Below are 24,720 nucleotides of genomic sequence, written 5' to 3' on the forward strand. Positions count from 1 at the left end.
CGTCGGAGATGCATGGAGTTCCATGCTCTAGGAACAGCTTGGCCGGTGGACGTCTCGAGTCGGTAGACTCTTGGTTTGGCGACTTGAGCGATTTTGTACGGGCCTTCCCAGTTAGTCTCGAGCTTGCCGGCGTTCAACCCTTTGGTGTTTTCGAACACTATGCGTAGTACGATGTTGCCTAACTCGAGAGGTCGAGATCTGACTTTCTTGTTGTAGTAGTTCTCGATCTGATGTTGATAGCTCTGTATGCGGAGCAGTGCTTGGTCGTTCTTCTATAGCATCCAAGGGGTCGAGTAACATGTCACTTAAGTTTGACATTCTGGGGCATTTTTGATCGACGTAGGCTGGTTACGTTCACTTCGGCAGGAGCCATAGCTTAGACTCCGTGGGCCATCGAGAAAGAAGTTGATTAAGTTACTCCTCGAGGAGTCGTTCGCTGTGACCAAAGGACGCCATCGAGTTCATCGGTCCAGCATCCCTTCTTCAAGTCAAGGCGTTTATTCAGTCCATCGATTATTATCTTGTTGGATGCCTCGGCTTGACCGTTGCTTTGCGGGTATCTCGGGATTGACGTGTTGAGGCGGATTCTCCATCTGTCGCCGAACTCTCAAAACTTAATCGATATGAACTGGGAGCCGTTGATGGTTACTATCTCGTAAGGCAGACCGTGGCGACATATGATGTTCTTCCACACGAATCAATGGACTTCATTTTATGTTATGTTTGCGAAGGCTTCGGCCTCGATCCATTTCGTGAAGTAGTCAGTCAAGACCAAGACGAAGCGTTTCTGCCGAGAATTCGGCATTGGTCCGATTATGTCCATACCCCATCGCATGAAAGGATACGGAGCCGTCATAGTTTGCAGGCGTTCGGTCAGGCAATGGATAGTCGGGGCGTGTGGCTGGCATTGGTCGCATCATTGGGAAAATTATTTGCAGTCCGTGTTCATCGTCGGCCAGTAGAAACCGAGGCTTTTGACTTTTAAGGCGAATGCTCGTCCTGCAGAATGGTTTCATGCGGCGCATTCGTGCGTTTCGGCCATGACGAGACACGTTTCTTCGCCGTGGATGCATTTAAAGAGTACTTTGGTCGCAGTCCATCGGTGGAGGTCACCATCTAAGACGACGTAGTGGGCACTTCATGTTTTGAGTCGTCTCGCGTTCTACTTCTCGGGAGGTAACTTCTCGGGAGGTAACTTCCCATCGAAAAGGTAATTGATGAATCTATCCTACAGTCGGGGGCTTCGGTTTGTTCTGTTTCAGAGTCTTCTTCCATAGCTACAGCTTCATTTATGGGTGCTACGATGGTCGTTTCATCGGACGTCAGATTGATGCTCGGTTTGTCGAACTTGTGGATCGAGATTGTCCGTTTAACTTGATCGCGGATCCCGCTGCCTAAGGAAGCGAGAGCGTCAGCACACACGTTTTCCCCTCTAGGGACTTTCGTGAGTTGGAAGAACTCAAAATCCTTAGCGAGCGTTTGGACAACTTTAAGGTAGGCGTCCATTCGTTCGTTGCGGGCATCGTATTCGCCACTGAACTGACTAGTGACGAGTTACGAGTAGCAGTACGCACTAAGCCGTTTCGCCTTAACCGCCTTGGCCAGTCGTAATCATGCGATGAGCAACTCGTATTCTGCCTCGTTTTTCGAGGCAGTGAAGCCGAAACTAAACGACTGTCTGATTAACTCGCCTGTTGGTGACTACAGTTGGACTCCTGCTCCTGATCCTTTGTTTGTTGATGAACCGTCGACGTGCAGAATCCTGTTCTGATTCGGGAGGATTAGATCTTGCTCCAGCTCTGGCGTGAGTTCAATCAGGAAGTCGGCAAGGACCTGTGACTTAGCCGCCATCCGATTTTTGAATACAATGTCGTGCTCGCTAAGCTCGATAGCCCACTTCGACAGTCTATCCGACTGTTTGGTGTTCTGCATCACGGTACGAAGGGGCTGATTCGTCAGTACTTCGATCGTGTGCGATTGGAAGTAAGGACGTAACTTCCTTGCTGACGTGATAACGGCTAGGGCCATTTTCTCGAGCATGGAGTACCGTGTCTCTGGGTCGGTCGTTCGCTTGCTCATATAGAACATTGGTTTATGTTCACCTCGATCTTCTCGGATGAGGACGCTGCTGACTGTGGTAGAAAACACTGCAATATAGAGGGAAATTGTATCGCCGGCTTCAGGCTTAGACATCACGGGAGGGGTCGTAAGATACTGTTTGAGCTGTCCCAATGCTTCTTCGCACTTCTCGTCCCAGACAAAATGTTTGTTACCGTGCAGTAGTTCGTAAAACGGAAGGCACTTGTCAGTAGATCGAGAGATGAAACGGTTAAGTTTTAGTCAAATGCTTATATGGTTGTAATCTTCTTGAAATTTTTGTGTTATTATAAGTTTAATTCAGTGAAAGAAAGTAGGGAAATTAACGTCATGAGCTCTGAATCAATTAAAACACGTGGATAATGATAAAGAAGATTCGAGGAAAGAGGAGACAGAATCTAGAAAACAAAAGCGTGGGTAGGACCTACACGTAGCAGACGCGTTCAACTTCACCCTTTTGTACTATTCTCTATTTATACATTATACTCGCCCATTTCCATTTTCATTTGCAATCTCAATTCTTGCTTTTTCACATCAACTAAAACAAAATTTTATAGATATTGCTCCCTTGAAACTTGTCTGTATATGTCCAATCCTTCTTCGAGTAAACCGAACCGGAAAACCAGCTTCGGAGATCGGTGCCTGCTGATGGCTAAGCAACAACGAACTCGCCTCTACATCCTCCGACGCTGTGTTTCCATGCTCCTTTGCTGGCATGACCACTCTATTTCCGACTAGCTCGTTCTCTGGTTTTCTGACTCAATCAAAGTCGTAATAATCAACCGGACCAACCCAGAATTAGAATATCTAATTTTAGAGGAAGCAAGTAGAATGTGATGCGATTTTAGGACTTTAGTTTATTGTTTTACAGTTCTACTTTTGGATTTGTAGAGTGCTTGTCTTTTCTGGGAATCTCGGTAACATGAAAGAAGATTCCATGTATTGGTATTTGACTATTTGGGCTTCTATACATACTGTGAATAACATGTGAGCTTTTTAACAACATCCTTTTAACAAGCCCAATATGATATGTTCGCATGCTAGTGATGATAAACCAAGTACAATTCTCTGATATTTTTAGGGAAATTTGCCGGTATATCGCAAAATAAAATTATAATTGACTGACGAATTGAACTGACTGTACAACGGAAGAGGGGGTTATTTACAAGCTTTGATACAACTTATAATATGTATTAATGTGAGTACTAGGTAGTAATTCACGCCTTGCGCGGAATTAGATTATTAATTTCGTTATTTTTCAGAGAAGAAGACATAAAGTTTGTTCAATCTGGATATCGGTTTGGTTTCGGATTATTTTTTTTTGTTTTTTTTTAACTCTTTAGGTTTTTGTTTTTTGGGTCAATTTGTGAAATGACCAAGTTTGGAAAAGAAACTAAGTGCAGAGCACTGATTTTGACATAATATAGTATCTATCAATTGTGCTTCATTTCCACCGGTTTTACCCTTGATTCATGCAAGTTGCCGGTGACTTCAAGATGTGGAGATGACGTTGACAAAATCCAAGTGTGGCCAATAATTAATGCAAACTGTCACCAACAAAATGAAGATAACACAGCCACATCACATACACATACCCACAAATATTTCATTAATTTTACTTTATATCACCACAAACATTTCATTAACTCCAACTTTTAAATACTAAATAAATGGACCACTAAACTCAAACTCAAATGTAAACTATATTATATATTTATAATTTTAAATAAAATTAAAATCTGAAAATATATATAATATTTTGTGATACTAAACTATAGTATATAAAGATGGAAAATATCATACTAAACTCTAAATCCAACCCCTAATTACTAAACTCTAAATCATGGCCACTAAATCCTAAACTAAAATCTAAGCTACAATATATATTTAAAAGAAAATCAAAATCTGAAATATATAATATTTTATAATATTTTCAAGTACTATACATACATAGTATGGAACATTGTATAAAATAGTATACAAATATTTGTTCTATTTATGTTAGTTGGGAATCATATGTAAAATAGTAGAAGAAGAAATAAAAGTACTTGTTGATGAAAAAGACGTTGTTAAACTAGACATGACCCTCACATTGTCAAACATTTGAATGAAACTAATTTTATATTACGAGCAATCATACAAAATGGCATAGAAGAGAAATATCAAATTTGAAGACATGACATATAAACTCTAAACCCTAAACTCTAGTTTGAAAACAAAATTACTAAACCCTAAACCCTAATCACTAAACCATAAACACAAATATAAACCCTAAACCATAATCACTAAACTCTAAACCCAGATATAGACCCTAAACACTAATCACTAAACTCTAAATCCTAATCACTAAACCCTAAACTCAAATATAAACCCTAAACCCTAATCACTAAACCCTAAACACATATATAAACCCTAAACCCTAATCACTAAACCCTAAACCCTAATCGCTAAACCCTAAACCCAAATATAAACCCTAAACCCTAATCACTAAACTCTAAACCCAAATATAAACCCTAAACCCAAATCACTAAACCCTAAACCCAAATATAAACCCTAAACCCTAATCACTAAACTCTAAACCTAAATATAAACCCTAAAAACTAAACTCTACTCACCCACTTAAATACTAAAAACCCCTAGTTACTAAATCTAAACCCAAATAACTAAAGTATAAACCCAAACAATCTATATAATATGTTGTCAATTTTCTCAATGTAGACGACATAGTATGGAACCGCTATAAATAGTATAGATGTACTGGTCCACTCCATTTACATTTTCCAAATGACCAAGTTTAAGAACGAAATTACTAAACCCTAAGCACTAATTATTAAATCCTAAACCCAAATATAAACCCAAAACCCTAAACTGTAAACCCAAATCTCAAAATATAATGCAAACCTCAACTTCACCACCATTCATCTAAATAATAGAATTTAGATTTCTAAACTAGAATTGGTAATAATGAAGATTCCAAATAATCAAATTTGTGCAACATTTACAAAAAAAAATTTCATATTACAATCAATCACAGAAAATGACAATGAAAATAACTATCGAATTTGAAAACATGGCATATTATTACATTTTAAGGAATAGTATAGCATTTCGTCTCAAATAGTATGGTACCTTTACACAAATAGCTACCCTAAAGAATATATACTATACTATTCATTTCACTGAATATAGTATAGACGAAAAGTTCATCTTCTTCAATTCTTCATTCTTAGACATGCTGATACGCATTCATTTGGCTCACTCTCATTATTCTTTATTTCCATATAAAGATCGTCTTCATGTACTCCTTTTTCTGACACAACAACACTTTACAGATCCGCCGTCGTTACTCTTCATCAGTGGATATCTATCATAGATCTAACTTTGATGCGATAATCCCATCTCATTTACAAGATTTAAAAACGAAAACAATATGAAAACAAAAGCATGATTGTAAGAATCAGTGAGTTAAGAGATGGAGGAAAAAATTAAAGAGATGGTGTGTGTTCTCACCGTCTACACCTTCATCGTTGCCTCTTTTTTACCACAGTTGATTGATCTTCTCTTGAGAAGAAATCAATTCAAGAAAAAATCTGGGAAGAAGAATTTCATCTACTGTAAAGTTACCAAAACAAAGCACATGTGAGAGAGAATGTGTGATTTTCAAAGGCCACACGTTACTTTTGAGTATTATTATTATTATTATTAATTTTTCTTTATTTTTTCTTGCAGGTTTCAACCGGTTGTATCTGAGGGCAATATGGCAATATTATGTATAAGAAGGAAAGTGTATAGGTGATCAAGGTTTTTTGGTTAGCCATTAAATTATAATTTGTTTGATGGTTATACAAACCAATTTCCCTTGTTTTTTTTGGTTATAAATCAAAAACTATTATTATTTGTTTGGTTTCATGTTATATGAATTTATACAATCCCAATGTCAAACCAATCGCTTTATATTATAATTTTTAAACGTATGAAAAATCAAGTCAAATCTAGATAATAGTCCAAGAAAAAGAAAATTAAATTATTAAGACAAACTACTTCATTATATCTGGGAGATGTTGAAAGGAAAAAATATTCCAACTTTCAAAAGAATTAGAATCTTCATATGTGGTGAATATTTAGTTATAGATTCTCACATAAATCTCTAACCCTTCAGCCTTAACATCAATTTGCGGTGCTTGGAATGCTGTTACAGAATTTATATAAGACATTACAATTGAACCTATAAGTTATACAAAATACTCCAGCTAATTTAAAAATAAATAAATAGAATACAATTAAGCTTACATTGATTTGAAGTAATGTACATTAGAAATTACCCTTAGAAATTTCAGGATCAAATAAAAGTCCGGAACAGCCATTTAGTCTGTTTAGGCTAGTTATGGAATTCCTATACAACCATTTAGTCTGTTTCATGATCAGATAAAATTTCAAGATCAAACTGACTAACCATTTTTTTTTTAACTTTTGCTTGAATCTTCAATCCCAGTTAAAATGAGATTAAAAAATCCTTAGAAGATATTAAATTAAACATGGACATAAACGTTTGTAATCATATGTATACATTATTTAGTCACGTTAAGGTCGATGACAACCCTCTCAATTGTTAGTCTACCAGCATCTGAATACTGCTTCTAAAACGAATGATCTTGACACTGATCTTCCGTAGAGATTTGAATGGTTTGAAATTAGAGACATGGATGAAAACAACCAGTGATGAATGCTACCGATGTTTTAAGAGTGAGGGAAGTAATAAGTTTTGACTCGTCTATCATATGATATTATATAGGTACATCATAGTAAATGTTATTTATGATTCGTTTATTTAAGATTTGCCAATTTAGGATGGTCGTATATGTAATGTTCGTCACAAAATCTTTCACAATATTAAAAAGTGTAGACACTTCTCCAAGCATCATATAACTTTTAGATCGTTTCCATGTATAATAGAAATACAATATTTGGTCTTGATTTGGGTCTTATGATAACAGTAATGATAAATTTTTCAAAACATAATCTAAGCAATAAAAATATATTGTATATAGACATATGGAAAGACTGATTTCAAAGAAACTTCTCCAACTAATGTAGAAAAAGCCGAACACGTTTCTTTTAATATGCACCCTCATAAATACCAAAGAACTTAAATGGCAACAATGATTTAAGTATTTCTAGCTACATGGAAACTATACATTGAGTTGAATTCGGATGTCAAACTAAGTAAAAATATATAAGGGCTATTTAATTTTGAATGTCTTTCCAAACAGCTTTCTTACATGGGTTATTATAGTGAACTCATATACTTTTAATTTTTAATAAGTGGTCCACAAAGCTTTGAGATGAACGTCCATATAGCTTACATGGGTTTATACAAAATTATAAAACTAAAGTTTATATGCAAACTTGAACGAACACGTGTTTGCCGACATAGAGAAAAAACCCTTTACTCCCCTCTGTGTTTACTCCCCTCTCTCTACTCAACTTTCCTCCGCCGCGTTTACTCCCCGCTCCGGTGGCTGCCGTGTCCTTTTGCGGTCGCTGGAGCCCCCCCTGTTTCCTCCGCTTCTCATCGTCATCTCCGTGGTCTTTTCTCTGTGTCGGAGGAGGTGAAGCTCTGAGATTCTCTCCTGGTTCAGATCCGGGTTTATGGAGTAGATCTGTGTTGTTCCCGGTGAGGGTAGTGACGCTAGAGGACGGCGTTTGCTCCTTGCTGTGGCTACTTCCAGTTTTGCTCCGGCGACTTTGTCTAGGAGATTTTTTTTTAGATCTCGTTAAGCTTTTCGGTTTGGCGGCGCGTGGTTCGTCGGGGAGGCCTCTTGGTCTCAGATCTGGGTTGCTTGCAACTCTGGTGATTCTCTCTGTCTTTGTCTCCTCCGGTGGTCTTCGGGGGAAGTGCGTGGAGTCCTTGAGTGGGTGAGTCTCTCTCCTGCTTTGAGGTTGCTCCGGTGGCAGCGCGTGGTGTTGCTTTGGCCATCGTCTCGTTACTGGTGGTTTGCTCGCCTCAAAGTTAGAGGTCCCGTCGTTGTGGCGTCCACCGTCGCCAAGCTTCTCTCCTTGTGCTAATTCCAGCGTGCTACTAGCTGAAGGCAGGGCTTCGAAGTAGGTTCCGATGGAGGTAGGTTTTCAGTTAAGCTCTCGGTCTTCTCTCTAACTCGGTTGAGGCTGCTCCAGAGGTGGTGTGCTGTTCGGTCCGCTTGCTCTATATAGGCTCTCGGTTCAACGGGTGTATACGGTCCCGGTGAGGGCCTTGAAGGCGGCAATCTTCGAGTCTTAAACCGTACGACGGCATCGTCGGATAGTCCCACTGCCTCGTGCCGCTGGTGTATGTCAATGTCAGGTTGGTTTGTGAGTTCGTGCTTGTGATTCGCGGAGTGGTTCGCGATTCGCTGGCTTGCCGGAAGCTGTAGGTACCCTGCTTCAAGGTTTGAGCCGCCTTTCTCTCGGACTCGTGGCAACTGGCTTGCTCCTGCGGTTCCCTCCATTTTCCCTGGTCTGAGCTTTGCTTCGCTGGTCTCCGTCTCCAAACGTCTTTGTTTCTCGTCTCTGTTTAAGCTAGTGTTGTTGTGATTGGCATTGATGTTTAGTTTAATTTCAGTAATTCTGCTTCTAGTTAATCTATTGTAATGTCTGTCAAAAACTAAAACTTGGTATAATAAATTTAACATTTTACCAAAAAAAAAAAAAAAAAAAAAAAAAAACACGTGTTTGCCAAAATCAGCTATGTAAAAGTTTAGGAGCCATCTATTGCTCGAATGCTTATCTGCAAAAGTCCACGCAGATCAAACACTCATAAAAAATAACCTCAAGCCATCATTTCAAATAAACACATATAAAACTTGGATTGAAATAATAAACATGTGTATAGTTATATTTTAAAGTTATTACATACGTGCGTAATTAGGTAACCTCTCTATAATGGCTGTGAACTTCTGTAGACTTAGGTATGGATCCCGTGCAATCTCAGCCAAGTACGCATTCCTGATCCTTCCCACTTTCAGCAACGAACCATGGTGATGACCAGTGAAGTCTGTATCATAACCATTGTCTTCATCTTTTTCATCAACCCTCTCAAGAAAGCGTGTGGGTATCCTATAGACAGTATCCACATCGTACATGGACTCTTCCCTTCCTACAGAAGGTATAGGCAGATCATGAAGTCTCACGCTCTCTAACTGCTGACCTATCTATCTTATTAAAACTCAAGTACAAATTAGGTTTGTTTGGAAACATGTATAGTTTGTTTGGAAAGATAGATTGTAGTTTAAAAAAAAGTTTGTATGGAAATATGGATTGCAGTTTTAAAAATGAGGTTTGATTGGAAACATAAATTGTAGTTTTAAAAAATAGGTTTGTTTGGAAACATGGATAGCAGTATATTAAGAAAAAAAAAGTAATGGGCTTATACTTTTAAGAAAATTTGGAAGTCCATTTTATTGTGAGAAATTATCTATCTGGTACATAATCGGGTTCGGTTCAGGTCTGTTTGAGTGACCGAAAGGTAACATATAAATTAATTTGCGTAATTTCAGAATACCTAAAGGTAACATATAAATTACTTTAGTTCAAATATTTGGATAGAGAATCAATAATTATTTTAAGTATTTTTGGTGTTTTAAGTATAATTTTACTATTTTATATATTTACTATTGATTATTTGTATATATTTTTAAGTATTTAAACCAACTTAAAAGTATCATATATATTCTAGATGTTATATATATATTAAATCTAAAAATAATTAATATATATATATAAGTATATAAATCTATTTCGTATACATTCGGGTACCCGAAATACTTCGGTTCGGATCGGATTCAGTTTTGGTTCTCTAAAAACCAAAATTTTGAATAAGTCAGATATTTACTCAATTTCGGTTTGGGTTTGGTACTACATTTTCGGATCCAGATCGGTTCGGTTCTTCAGATTCGGGTATTTTGCATAACCCTTATATTATTGACATGAAAAACAAATAGAAACATACTTTTGAAAAATATACCCGCGCAGACGCGCGGGTCAAAGTCTAGTTCTACGTTATAACTCATGCATGTAAGAGATCTCTACATCGATTGTAATTCTGATCTTTAACATTCCAAGGAGGAAACGGAGAGGGATGATTGATCCTCTCTCGTCACTCAGCAAAAGAGTTACAATGGCTTCAACGATCTCCCTTTGCTCCTGACAATTTGATCAACAAAACCCTTTAGTGATTCTAGAGAGTAATGCATCAGAGAAGCAATGATACTGATAGACCATGAATTTTACCCATTTTTAACCATGGTTTATGAATGTTTTAAGATATATTATTACTATATAGAGTCTATTTAGAGCAATTACAGGTTCATGTACTATCTGGAAGAAAATGATGTATTTGGAGCTTTTTGAAGATTTTTTGAGCTTTGCTTGGAAGCAAGAGATGGTCGACGGTCGCAATTCAGTATCGACAGACAGTTACCACCAAATATCGATCAATGTTGGGTTCCTCACATCGATCGATTATGAAGCTATCCAAGAATTAATGACAAATTAGAAGATTTCAAGTTTCACAAAAATCTTAATAATTACATCATTAGTCCCTGACCGCTTATTAGGCTATTTATTAGGGTTTTGTATCATTTTAGAGGCAGACTTGCCTAGAGACATTTTTAGACCTTATTTGGAGGAGGCAAGAAGCCACCATTGAAAGAGGAGGGCTTAGGATTGGAGAGATAGATCATCTACTGCAAAACAGAGAAGATCTTGAACTCCCTTGTTTTCATTATTTATGTTACTTTTACTATTTATTTTATCTAAGTATTATTCAGACCATCATAACTATGTGTTTCATGAATATGTCTGAGTAGTCCTTACTGTTAGATTTAGGTTTCTCAAATAGGTTGATAAATGTAATACTGACATAACAATTGCTAGGGTGTTTAGAAATATAGTTCCTTCATCTAGTTGTGCTTAAAGCTAAGTTTAGGATTGATCATCCTTTAAACTTAGATCTTAGGATTAATTGGGATCAAGCCGTTGCTTGACTCAGTGCCTGAAAATAACTAGAATGATCTAACTGACTAGATACAAACGAGAGTTGGTCTATTAAGTTAGAGAATATAAATGAAATTTGTCCGTAAAGCTTTCTGGAAGAAATATCGGTCGACGCAGCGATAGCCCTGTCGATCGATATTTTGAATGATGTATCGATCGATATTCACAAACAATTATCGATCGACACTTTCTCGTGATTAACATACGAGAGTTGAGATCCGAGAACCAGATTAGATGATCAAATAGATTATATCTTAATTTGAATTCAAGAACAATTAATAAACCCCTAATTTCCCAAGTTAAGTTTTACTTATCATACCTGAGAATATACCTGAATCTAGCTACTTCAACCAACTGTTAACAACCTCAAAACAATCAATCGAGCAATAAATTTGCTCACCAATCCATTTACTGCTTTTAAAACTTATAAACCATTCAATCTAGATTTATTTAAAGACCATAATCTATTGTGTAATACTAGAGTCTATGTGGATTCGATCCCTAAGTACTACATCTGAACCTCTTACTTGAGTTCTTAGGATAATTTGAGTGATATCAAATTTGGCGCCGTTGCCGGGGACTCTTTCTTATTACCATTAGATTACGTTTAGAATTTAATATAGATTTTGTTGCTAAATTTGCTAAAAAATTTCTCTCTTTTCTTGCTGACACAGGAGCTTCAAGATGGAAAACATGGATTTCGGCCGGACATCGATCGACAAAGTGAGAGCAATATCGAGCGACAAGTCGGCAGCAATATCGGTCGAAGTCGAACATCAAACATCGATCGACAACACCCCGCCGGAAGCAGGTAAGTTTTCTCTTACCAATGATGCTAATGAGGGAGTAGTCCTAGGAGAACCTGAAAGTCAACTAAGCAACGCAAACAACCAAATCATGAATGAACAGGGGACTGAAATCCCTCTTCAAATTAAATCTCTCAGAAAGAGATAATGAGTGGAAATTGCCTTTGCAAGACAACTTAAACCCTGGAAGAACCTATTCCAATAGGTCCGCAATTAGACTACCAAAAGATGATACCAAGAAATCCGGGATCAGTCCCGAATACTTAATTATGGTACGTCAAAACCCTTTCCATGGGACCATCTCATAGCGACTGCACGATCACACCAAGTATCTAGAAGAGTTGATGGATGATGAATACAATCGATGTAAACTCTTTCCATTTTCCTTAGAAGGCGACGCCAGAAAATGGCTAGACCAAATACCAACAAGATCTTTGACCTGTTGAAAGGAGATAAGGAGTGCCTTTATCAATCAATTCTTCGATGAGGCGCACTCCTAGGATGTAAGGAAGAAAATCTCCACATTCTGTCAAGGTCCACAGGAATCGTTCAGAAACGCATGGGAGAGATTCAAGAGCTACCAACTTGAATGCCCCCACCATGGCTATTCAGAGCCACAACTCATTAATACCTTTATGGAGGTATTAAGCTTCATTACCAAATTACGCTCGACATAGCCAGTGAAGGGAACTTCAGTACCAAAAACCCTGAAGAAGCGAAGCGTTTGACCAAGAATATAGCTACAGGAAGATCCTACGAAATGATGGACGTAGAGTTAGGAAGGAAAGTTGACTCAGTTGATGAGTCACCTTTACTCGAAATTAAAGAACATCTAGACTCACCCCATCCTGCTTTTGAAAGACAGAACCAATTTGGAATTTACCAAATTGATGATGATACCCTATCTGAGCTAGAACAGCAAATAGATTTCGTAGATAGGCAAACCTTGGAAAATAAGTATCCTAACCCCGATAGCTTTACCCAAAATTATGATGCTACTGTTTGATCACGCCGAGGCAGAGCGAAATTTAGGCTAAACCAAGCTTTCACGGGAAATCGCAAATTGGCCACTGACCTGAACGGAAAGATAAGACTTAATCTTTAGTGAGCTGATGCGGAAGTTTGACACTTTGAGTGAACACATTAAGAGACTGGACAGTCGGGTCGCGGAAAATGAAACCGCCATCAAAAGAGAGACATGACGTCTCCCTGGGCGCACTGACGCGAACCTGAAATGTCAAGTTAATGTCGTGTTATTGAGAAGCGGAAAATGCCTCATTCCAAGCACAATAGAAATCAACAACACAGAGAAACATGTTGTAGTTGAGGAAGCCGATGAAAATAGGTCACGCCCTATAATCCTCGATGATCCCAACACCGAGTCAGAAATACCTCGAGAACTGAGAAAGAGGCCATCGACCTTGAGGAGGAAGAAGGAGAATTTGGAGAAGATGTCAAAATTGATCGACAAGAAAGAACGAACGTCGATCGACAAACCACGGTGAATATCGGTCGACACTCTGGAAACAATGTCGATCGACTCTCGACTCCTGTTGAACCCGCTATAGAAAGAGTGTATAGGACTCTACCACCCTTCCCTCCTAACAAAACTCAGACTAAGCGAGAGCTAGATAAAGCGATCTGCAAGAAAGCATTCTATAAGATCACGTTGGAAATGACATTGAGTGATAGTTAGTGCTGAAAATTTTAAAATCTAACAAAGATGACATGAAAGTTCTTTACCTCTAAAGTGAATATAATCCTCCTGATTAGGGAGTAATACATTTCTGTGGAATTTGATTTCACTCTACTAGCATATGAAACTTTTATGAATGAATTAAATAGATGAAAAAAATATTCCATATAGGTCCAAGATTAACCAAATGCAGACAATATTTGTAGGAACAACATCCATATTCTCGTCGACTTATACTTTCCCGGCAAGCTCCTTGAGCACCGGCTGTTTCACCGTTCGTTTCCTTATATGTAACCGACAAACACCTTTCCAATAAAATGCCTTCGATATTAATCTACTGACGAGTTTCGTCTCTCTCACTTATTTCTGACCAAACTCGGTTCAAACAGCCTGCTACTGATCTAAGGACACGAATGACTCTGATACCACTGATAGAGATAAACGAGTTCACCTCTACGATAATTGATTCACCGTTCATAAAACAATGAAACGTAGCTCAAGTATAAAGAATCTATTACAGAAGAAAGATTCTGAAACAACATGAACAAATCTCCAAGCAATTTCAATGGAAAAAAACATACACAGAATCTAGAGGAAGAAGATGATCTAACACTGTCAATATTTTTCTTGATGAATGAAGAAGTTATACCCTAACAAACTTCTTCTTCCAATCACACAGACACATGGCTGTTTTACCAATCATTATCTTCATCCTATCTGCTACTGCCACGTACACAAGACTCTATTTTATCTGTAACATCCACTCGGATTAGTGTTTGTAATCCTCTATAATCATGCAATGGAAAGAGAAAATTTTCATAGTTATAAGTTTGGTGAGATGATGAGTTTCAACATGCAAAATCTTATATTATATGTTTGAGAAAGTGATGACTATGTTAAGTAATTTTTATTTTTATCTAAAGTTTATAATTTTCATAAAAAGACAAACATTGAAATATATTAAGAGATGTAAACAAACATAAATCATCAATATATGTTAATCTCAATAATTTTCAGTTTAAAATTTTAAATTATTATAGCATAAATATTTAACTTAGACTTGATCAAAATGTCTTTTTACATACTGGACAAGTGTATTTTCAAAAAAAAATTAAATCAATGTAGTTTTCAAATCCGAAAACATAAATAGAGTATTTTTTCCAAACATCCCTTTTTAAATCTATTTTTCTAGTAAATAACTTAAAACTGTGGGATATTTTCTGTTAATTTTGTCTATAAGATAAACAGCACACCGTAAGTAATTTGATAAATAATAATACTAAATAATTAACAATCAATTTATATTAAAATAAAATCTTAAATAATAAAATTAATTAAACTAATAATTTATCCTAAAAGCATGGAGAATAAGACAATTAAACAAATTTACTTGTTAAATAATAGTATATATCTAGACGACTTCAAGATTGAGTAATAGAATAGTCTTTCGTTGTAAAAGAAATAGTATATATATATATAGCAAAAAATGATGAAGTAAAAAGAGCTGACTTTCCTCCCAGGCGACTTTCCCGAGACAGTTTCAACCAACCAGGTTTCCAGCCCCCAGTTTCCACAACAAGCCGGTTTACTACTATTTTTGGCAAAAAACCACTTCTGGAATACCGCTTGAAGACTGCGACACCGGGTTCTAGCCACCGACGCAGGTCGGAATGGCAGCCACTACCACCCACTGCTTGTGTGAGCGGGATTCCGTCTCACAAGCTTAATGAAGACCACACAACAGAAGATCTGCAACCCGGTCAACAAACCACATAAAAGCTCTGGTCAAGAAATTAATGTCGTTTAAAGCTCTGGTTTAGAATCTCCAGCTCTCTAAACTACTGAAGTACGATTGTACAACCACCAAGCCTCAGGAGTCTTTAAGGCAACAAGACAAACAGATTTGTACTACCTCAACAAACAGCATTCAAAGCTCCGAAGACAAAATGGAAAACAAAAGATTCTCTGCAACAGCAAAAGGAAAAAGTATTGCTCAGGTAACCTACCAACCGCCAAGAAAAGATAGAGTAAAAGTTCAAGACCCCAAGAATGAATACCTACTGCAGAAACATTCCCTCACCCTAATAGGTCGAGTTACCAACCCTAGCTCCCAAAAAGTCCAAAACCTCTTGCCATTCTTCACGGAGAAATGGAGCACGGAGTCACGTCCCGTCGGCTCGGACCTGGGACAAGGAATGTTTCAATTTCAATTCGAGAGAGAAGAAGACCTCCTCAAGGTTCTGGAGAAGCGACCATACAACTATGCAAGATGGATGGTCATTGTCCAGAGATGGGAACCTACCACAGCCCCGGATTTTCCCTCACTCATTCCTTTTTGGATCAAAGTACAAGGAGTTCCAGTACACCTATGGACTGAGGAGACAATCCAAACAGTGGGAAAAAATATCGGAGTGTACGAAGATGCGGAAATTTCCTCCCTCAACTTCCGCATGAGAGTCCATATAAATGGCCGTCTTCCCCTCATAACTAGCTCCATCATCGAGTATCCCAATGGAGATGAAGTGGTAGCAAAGCTAGTATATGAAAATTTGGAAAGACACTGCTCAAAATGCTTCAGACTCGATCATGAGCTGCGAGACTGCCTTCAAGCAAAAGCAGAAAAGAAAGAGCGACTTAAGGAAATGGAAAGACAGGAGGAGACCCACTTCCGGACAGACAGTCCTCCACGACGTCGGGAGAGAGAAGATCATCATGTTTCTCGTCCGACCACTGGAATAGACAGGCGTACCAACCTGAAGAATGCCCGGCACTATGGAGTTGGTCGTGATAGCCACAAAGACTGGAACACACAATCTCCAAGATACCAGAACCAGGTTGAACGCCACCGTCCTGAAGAGAAACAAACTCACTGGTACAGACAACAGTATCACGATTGTCACCAGTCAAACTCGCGAGACTCCTCGAGAGCAAGAACTTCCCACACCTCGGTGTATAGAGAAGTAAGCAAACAAGGCAGACCCAGATCAAATTCACCCACCAAGGAGTATAATCAGGCGAAGAACATATCAAACCAACGGGCGGAAAGAGGGGGGTCCCGAGATGAGTCAAGTAACTCAAAGGAGGCACCTAGACACTCGGATAGAGGGATTCCTCTCCGGAGTACGCAGGTGGACCTACCTAGAGAAGCAGTGGAGGAAGCTATTGGGGAAATACGTGATGTTATGATACAATACACATCATGTGCGGACCCAACAGAAAGCGCAGCTAGGAAAGAACGCTTCAGGCAAGCAGAGGAACAAGGACAAGTCGAAGAAACAGCGGTCCAAATGGTGAAGGCTTCCCTAGCCACACAGCCAACACAGACCGAAGGAACAGAAGCACAAAGCAGCCCGGCGAGAATCCCTGCGTTACTACGACTGGGACCAACGACATCACCTCCTGAAGACCAGAACCAACAGGACGCTCAACAACAAGCTAAGGCAACTACTCGAAGAAAGCCTGGGAGACCACCAGGAAGCAGAAAATCACAGAGTAGCCCCAACACACTTGCTGGAGCAAATTCCCGAAAACGCAAGGTACTACAAACAAAACCTCCTTCTTGTAGAAGGAAATTATCGACGACGCAGGAACAAGATCCCCCAGTCAAAGGAGCCAAGAACAGGGCAGGAAGCTCCAAAACAAAGGGAGGTCAGCAAGGATCATCTCTGGATTCAGATCAACCACTCTGCAAGATGATCCCGGCAACAATGAAGAGGAAGAAAACGGATTTTCAGAATCCGTTAACTCCCGTTCCTTAAAGATATTGAGCTGGAACTGTCAAGGGTTGGGGAATCCCTGGACAGTTCAACGACTCCATGAACTGAAGAAGAGCACAGACCCGGATATTATATTTCTCATGGAGACAAAAAATCCCAATGAGTTCGTCCTGGACAAACTCGATCATCTCGGATATGAGTTCTATGATCTCTTTCCACCAGTAGGACATGGCGCAGGTGGACTAGCACTCCTCTGGAAACAGGAAATACAACTCGAAGTTCTTGAGGCCAATGCCAACCTACTGGACACGACCATAGAGTACGAAGGCAAGAAATTTTTTGCCTCCTTTGTTTATGGAGACACAGACAGAAACCGCCGGAAACAATTATGGGATCACCTAGTACTCACAGCGGATCTCCGAGACTCACCTTGGTTCATTACCGGAGATTTCAATGATCTAGTCAGCAATGAAGAAAAGGATGGAGGTCCAGAACGCCCAGAAGGATCGTTCTCTGACATGAGAACCTTCCTAGCAGAAGGAGATCTTTTTGATCTGCAACACACAGGGGATTGTTTGTCTTGGAAGGGCCAGCGGGGAGTACATTATGTTAGATGCAGATTGGACCGAGCAGCGGCGAACACTAGCTGGGCTGAGAGATTTCCGACGGCTAGATGTGTTTACCTCCCCTATGAGAGTTCGGACCACAAACCACTCTTGTCAATCTTTGAGCCGGCAAGGAAAAGACGTCGTGGTCTCTTCAGATACGACAGGAGGTTAAAAGACAACCCTGAAGCCACAGAACTGATCAGAGCTACCTGGCACTCAGCAAGAAATAAAACCGTAGCGGAGAGGATAGGTTTGGTACGCGGAGCAATTTCCAGATGGAATAAGACCAAACAGACCAATAGCCGAATCCTTATAGAGCAGAAGAGAGAAGATCTCGAGGAAGCACAGACAAGTTCAGTGAATGATGTAAGCCTGATCAACAAGATATCGGAGGACTTGAAAGCAGCATACAAAGCGGAAGAAGCTTACTGGAGACAAAGGAGCCGACTACTATGGCTGAAACTAGGAGACCGAAACTCCGGTTTCTTCCATGCTACAACGAAGAAGAGGAAAAGAGCAAATGACTTCTCCGTTTTAGAAGATCCCGATGGCACACCTGTCTATACGGAAGAGAAAATATCAGAGGTGGTGATCCAATACTTCCAAAATTTATTCACAAGCTCACCGGGAGACCGCGAGGAAATAGTGGAGAGAGCTCTATTGCCTGTAATCACTCAAGAAGAGAACGACATCCTCAGTTCAATCCCTTCGGCTGCGGAAATAAAAAAGGCAGTTTTCTCTATTCACGCGGACAAAGCACCAGGCCCGGATGGTTTCTCCGCCGGATTCTTCCACTCCAATTGGGAATCCATTGGTATTGACATTATATTAGAGATCCAAAGTTTTTTTGAAACCGGGAAACTGCCCCCAAAAAGCAACGAAACTCTCGTCCGTCTCATTCCGAAGATCAAAAGCCCTCGGACAGTGGCGGAGTATAGACCGATAGCGCTATGTAATGTGTATTACAAAATCATCTCAAAGATTTTGACCAAGCGCATCCAGCCACTCCTCTCCTCTATCATATCCGAAAACCAATCCGCATTTGTGCCGGGGAGAGCAATCTCGGATAATGTCCTAATCACCCACGAAGTGCTCCATTTCCTCCAGACCTCTAAAGCAGAGAAACGGTGCTCCATGGCAGTAAAGACGGACATGAGCAAGGCCTATGATCGGCTCGAGTGGGAATTCATTCACCTAGTTCTTGATAGACTCGGATTCCACCCCCGTTGTATAACGTGGATCATGGAATGTGTCACCACTGTTACCTACGCTTTCCTCATCAACGGCTCGCCTAGAGGAAAAGTGAAACCGAGTAGGGGAATCCGCCAAGTAGACCCACTCTCACCATACTTATTTATTTTGTGTAGTGAGGTCCTCTCGGGACTGTGTAACAGAGCTCAAGAATCAGGATCACTAGCTGGTATCCAGGTTGCCCATGGGTGTCCACGGGTTAACCATTTACTTTTCGCCGACGATACGATGTTTTTCATCAAAGCCAAGAAAGAGGATGCCACGGCCCTAAAGGGAATCCTCCAGAGCTACGAAGCCGCCTCGGGCCAAACTATCAATCCGGAGAAATCCTCCATCACTTTCGCAAAGAAGACCCCGAGCTCTCTCAAGACCTGTATCCGTGACGCTCTTGGAATCCAAAAGGAGGGAGGTATGGGTAAATATCTAGGCCTACCCGAGCTCTTCGGGAAGAAGAAAAAAGATCTGTTCTCGGCTATTGTGGATAAGATAAAGGTAAAGGCAAGCAGCTGGTCAAACAAGCACCTCTCAACAGCTGGAAGACTGGTTATGCTCAAAAGTGTGCTATCTCCTATTCCGTCTCACGCGATGAGCTGTTTCAAGCTTCCTGTCTCGCTGTGCGATAGAATTCAGTCAGCACTGACTAGATTTTGGTGGGATGGAAGCAGTGAAACCCGCAAAATGGCCTGGATTTCGTGGGACAAGATGACTCGATCCAAGGGAGCAGGAGGCCTGGGCCTTCGAGACGTCCAAAGCTACAACGACGCTTTCTTAGCTAAGCTAGGCTGGAGGCTCCTTAATAATCCAGCGTGCCTGCTCAGCCGGATCCTAAAAGGGAAATATTTTGAAGACACTTCGTTCATCCAAGCTCAGAGCCGATCAGTGCAATCCCATGGCTGGAGAAGTATACTCATAGGACGGGACCTCATCATGAGCAATGCAGGATGGGTAGTGGGAGATGGCAAGACAATCGACATCTGGAATGATCCTTGGCTCAACTGTAAGGTACAAGAAAGACCAATGGGACCGACCCCGGAGGCGCAGCAAAACCTGAAAGTTGAGAGCCTTTTCTTGCCTCACAAGACCGAATGGAACAGGGACGCAATCAACAGCATAATACCATTTGAAGAAGAGAAAATTCTCATGATCAAGCCAAGTACCACTGGGGCTCCGGACAAACTGGTATGGCTTGGAACATCTACAGGCGAATACAGCACCAAATCAGGTTACTGGACAGCATTGAAAGCACGTCGGGACGTTCATGCCGTAACAGAGCAGACTATCCATCAGGAACCTTTCGAATGGAATAAAAACATCTGGAACCTCCACACGGCCCCAAAGATCAAACTGTTCCTATGGAAGATCATGAACCAAGCAATCCCTGTCGGAGCCCAGTTGGCAGCTAGGAACATTGGAACCGCTACACCATGTAAGCGTTGCGATATCGTAGAATCTATCAGTCATCTTCTCTTCCACTGTGAGTATGCCCAAAAGGTCTGGTCTCTAGCCCCTTATACTCACTGCCTGGACTCTAGAGGACTGGTAGATTTTGCATCTTGTTGGCCTACTCTAACCAAACTGACCTGTCTTCCGCCCACGGGTGTTGGCTCGGGACCGCTAGCGCCGTGGATCCTATGGTCCATCTGGTTAGCAAGAAATAACCTCCTTTTCAATAACAAAGCAATTTCACCAGAGGAAACCATGACCAAAGCCCTCTCGGCAGCAAGGGAATGGTTAGCGGCGCAAACAACGGTGGCCCCTGCTCTGCGAGTACCAGCGAAACCACCGCATTTTCACCCACTGGATTGCATTGTTATACATTCAGATGCGGCTTGGCACTCAGAACGGTTTCTTGCAGGGCTTGGATGGATCATCGACACTGGAATCAACAGCCGCTCGTACATGGCGCATTGCTTCTTCGTCAACTCAGCACTGGTGGCAGAAGCGCTAGCACTAAGGGAAGCACTGGCAACATGCATCGATACGGGACTCCGCCGAGTGCATTTCAAGTCTGATTCGCTACAACTTATCAATGCGATAAACTCTAGCTCCTCATACCCTGAGGTGTATGGTGTGGTTGCTGATATCCTCAGTCTCTCTCTTGCTTTTGAGTCTGTTTATTTCTCTTGGATTCAACGGGAAAACAACAAGGAGGCAGATGCCTTGGCTAAGCAAGCCTTGTTGAATGAACCTTTTGTAATGACCTCCTTTGACATTGGAGCCTAAGTATGAATGAATGAAAAATCTGTGTTACAAAAAAAAATATATATATATAGCAAACAAGAGAGAGCAAAAACCCTAAATAATCAAACTAAGAAACTCTCTTTCTTTCCAAAGTTTTCTTTCATCGGAATGACAACGGAGACTGAGAGTTCGCACTTGACACAGTCATCATCATCTTTACCTCCACAACCTCAAAATCCAGTCGATCATCTGAGATGCAACGATTCATCAACACAAGGTCTTCAAAACGGTATGGATTCCATTCAAACCTCCACGATCCATAATTTACCATGCTTGTGATTTTTCCTTTTTTCTTACTTTCTTGCTTTACAAGTTTCCTTAGATTTTCAAGTAAAATAGAAATACAAATTTCTATAAACCTAATCTTTTTTTTGGTTGAATGTTACGTACAGATGGAATGAATAATAAAGGATTGCAGATTCTGCCTTCTGATGACTTTTACAGTTGCATTGTTTTCAACATAACTCAACTTAAGGTATGCCTATTTGTTAATACGTATCAGTTTCATCATAATTAATACTTCTCGGTCTCTATTTTTATGTGGACCATTGACTTTTGCAGAATATACTACTTAGCTGCTTCAACCCACACGAGCCCGACAATATAGCAAGAGAAGCCAACGAAGAGCTCAGCAAACCACAAGCTATTGCAGAGTCTAGCCATGTTTACCAATCTATCCCTTCTGGTGAACACATTCAAAAAGACGTTGCCTCCGAGCTGGTGTTTGGTACTCAAAGTTTATCTTCCGCTTTTCCACCTCGACAGGTAATATATATCATCTTTCTCTCTTAATAACATAATGTCACTTTACGTTTAAAAAAAGTATCGTAGTTGTTTGTTCTGTATACCTTACGCACCACGCAAAACCAATTTTACTTGTCTTTTTTTTTATTAGACTGATGGAGGATTCGAGGCATTGAGTAAGAACTTCAAGCAGTGCGAGATATGGAATGGTCCTCAAGGAAACAACAATCAAGAAGATCAAATTGTTAATACTATTGAAGGATCTGCTTACACGATCCCCCGCAAGCCCCTTGACCCTATCGGAAGACCTTTCAATCCGTTTGGCCCTATCGAGCGACCCATCCCACGTTTGCCCTCTAGTTCTGAACTAGCATATTTGGGATTCGCGTAAAATACAAGTTTCAAGAACGTATCACTGAGAAGTTCATGTGTTTTCTTTCTCTCATGACCTTATCTTTTGTTTCTAGGGGTTTCTACAGAATGTTGTTTCTATTTTTATCTATAGAAAATTAAATACTAAAAATTATTCAAGAATATTTACAAGCTTTTAAGAGTTTCTACTTAAACGTTTTTTTTTCTATTCACTTTTGGAAAGGTTGCGCACAAAAAAAAAATCAAGCCCTTCAATTTAAATTATACTTTTATGGTTTGTAATAAGTGATCTACTTGCGCTGTAGAAGGCTGGGCGTGATTAGTAGGCTGAACAATCTACTGTTAGAGATTAACTTAGAGAACAAAGTTGCAGTTACTAAAATAATGTACGTGAGAATAGGTCTAAAAATTAAATAAATGTAGGAACAACATCCATGTAATGGCTTAACATTTATCATATTGTTTAAATTTTTGTTTATTTTGTATTTTCAATTTAGAAAATAGATTATTTACATTTTATTTAGATAATAGAATATTTACATTTATCATCATTTATTATTTTATAGCCAACGATTGATGTAAGAGTATATTCATATCGTATAAACCAACAACAATGTTGTCATCTTAGGCTATACTGTTAAGGAGAAATGTGTGGTTAGACGAGAATTCCTACAAACAAATAGATATATGGACACATAATCTTTCTTTTTTTTGTCGACGGACAAACATATCATATAAAATCCTTTCGATGATGCTTATCCAAGGCCCAACGTCGGGTTGACTGATTTTTTTTCCTGAACCAACAAGAACAAGGTTTGGTCTATTTTTACTATATAAATACCAGCTTAGAACGAAAACTTTAGCAACATTGACAATATAGCAAACAAGAGAAGTAGAGGATATTGAGCAAAAACCCTAAATAATCAAACTAAGAAAGTCTCTTAATTTCTTTCCAAAGTTTTCTCTCGTCCGAATGACAACGGAGACTGAGAGTTCGCACTTGACACAGTCGTCGTCATCATCATCATCATACCTCCTCCGCAACCTCAAAATCCAGTCGATCATCTGAAATCCAACGATTCATCAACACAAGGTCTTCAAAACGGTATGGATTCTATTCAAAACCTCCATGGTCCCTAGTTTACCTCGTTTGTGAATTTTCCTTTTTTTTGTTTTTTTCTTGCTTTACAAGTTTCCTTGAATTTTCAAGTAGAATAGAATTTACAAATTTCTATAAACCTAATCTTTCTCTTTCGGTTGAATATTACAGATGGAATGAATGATAAAGGATTTCAGATTTAGCTTTCTGATGACTTTTACAGTTGCGTTGTTTTCAACATAACTAAACTTAAGGTATGTCTGTTTGTTAGTACGTATCAATTTCATCATAATTGATGCTTCCCTCTCTGTTTTTTTTATATACAATTGTTTTTTGCAGAAAATACTATTCAGCTGGTTTAACCTATACGAACCCGATAATATAGCAAGAGAAGCCAACGAAGAGCTGAACAAACCACAAGCCACGACAGAGTCTAACCATGTTTACCAATCTATCCCTTGTGGTGAACAAATTCAAAGTTTATCTTCCACTTTTCCGCCTCAGCAGGTATTTAAAAAAACATTGTAGTTGTTTGTTTTTGTATACCTTACGCACCACGCAAAACCAATTTTACTTGTTTTTCTTTACTAGACTGATGGAGGATTCGAGGCATTGAGTAAGAACTTCAAGCAGTGCGAGATATGGTATGGTCCTCAAGGAAACAACAGTCAAGAAGATCAAATTGTTAATACTATTGAAGGATCTGCTTACATAATCCCCCGCAAGCCCTTTGATCCTATCGGAAGACCTTTCAATCCGTTTGGCCCTATCGAGCGACCCATCCCACGTTTGCCCTCTAGTTCTGAACTAGCAGATTTGGGATTTGTTTAAAATACAAGTTTCAAGAACATATCACTGACAAGTTCATGTGTTTCTTTCTCACATGACATCTTTTGTTTCTAGGGTTTTCTACAGAATGTTGTTTCTATTTTTGCCATCTATAGAAAATACTAAAAATTATTCAAGAATATTTACAAGCTTTCAAAATTTTCTGCTTCCACGTTTTTTTTTCTATTCCCTTTTGGAAAGATTGCACACACAAAAAATATCTAGGCCTTCA

At 39.5% G+C, this 24,720-nt stretch overlaps 2 protein-coding genes and 1 non-coding gene across 3 annotated transcripts; 2 read left to right on the plus strand and 1 right to left on the minus strand.

Annotated features, from left to right (window-relative positions):
• The first annotated feature begins 2,352 nt into the window (after positions 1-2,352).
• Positions 2,353-2,835, plus strand: LOC106433139 (small polypeptide DEVIL 9). The gene is made up of 2 exons (XM_048737396.1): positions 2,353-2,358; positions 2,500-2,835. The coding sequence occupies exons 1-2, from the start codon at positions 2,353-2,355 to the stop codon at positions 2,833-2,835; spliced, it is 342 nt and encodes a 113-aa protein (XP_048593353.1).
• A 9,598-nt stretch (positions 2,836-12,433) lies between these two features.
• On the minus strand, positions 12,434-12,540 carry LOC125577459. Its single transcript, XR_007315874.1, has one exon. It is a non-coding gene; the product is annotated as a small nucleolar RNA R71 (small nucleolar RNA).
• A 3,035-nt stretch (positions 12,541-15,575) lies between these two features.
• On the plus strand, positions 15,576-22,601 carry LOC111199903. The gene is made up of 4 exons (XM_048737397.1): positions 15,576-17,165; positions 17,198-21,920; positions 22,007-22,210; positions 22,341-22,601. Exons 1-2 carry the CDS (start codon positions 15,576-15,578, stop codon positions 21,425-21,427), a joined length of 5,820 nt encoding a protein of 1,939 aa, XP_048593354.1. The 3' UTR covers positions 21,428-21,920; positions 22,007-22,210; positions 22,341-22,601.
• The last annotated feature ends 2,119 nt before the right edge of the window (positions 22,602-24,720 follow it).

This window comes from Brassica napus, chromosome A8, assembly GCF_020379485.1.
Source record: "Brassica napus cultivar Da-Ae chromosome A8, Da-Ae, whole genome shotgun sequence".
Classification (NCBI taxonomy): domain Eukaryota; kingdom Viridiplantae; phylum Streptophyta; class Magnoliopsida; order Brassicales; family Brassicaceae; genus Brassica; species Brassica napus.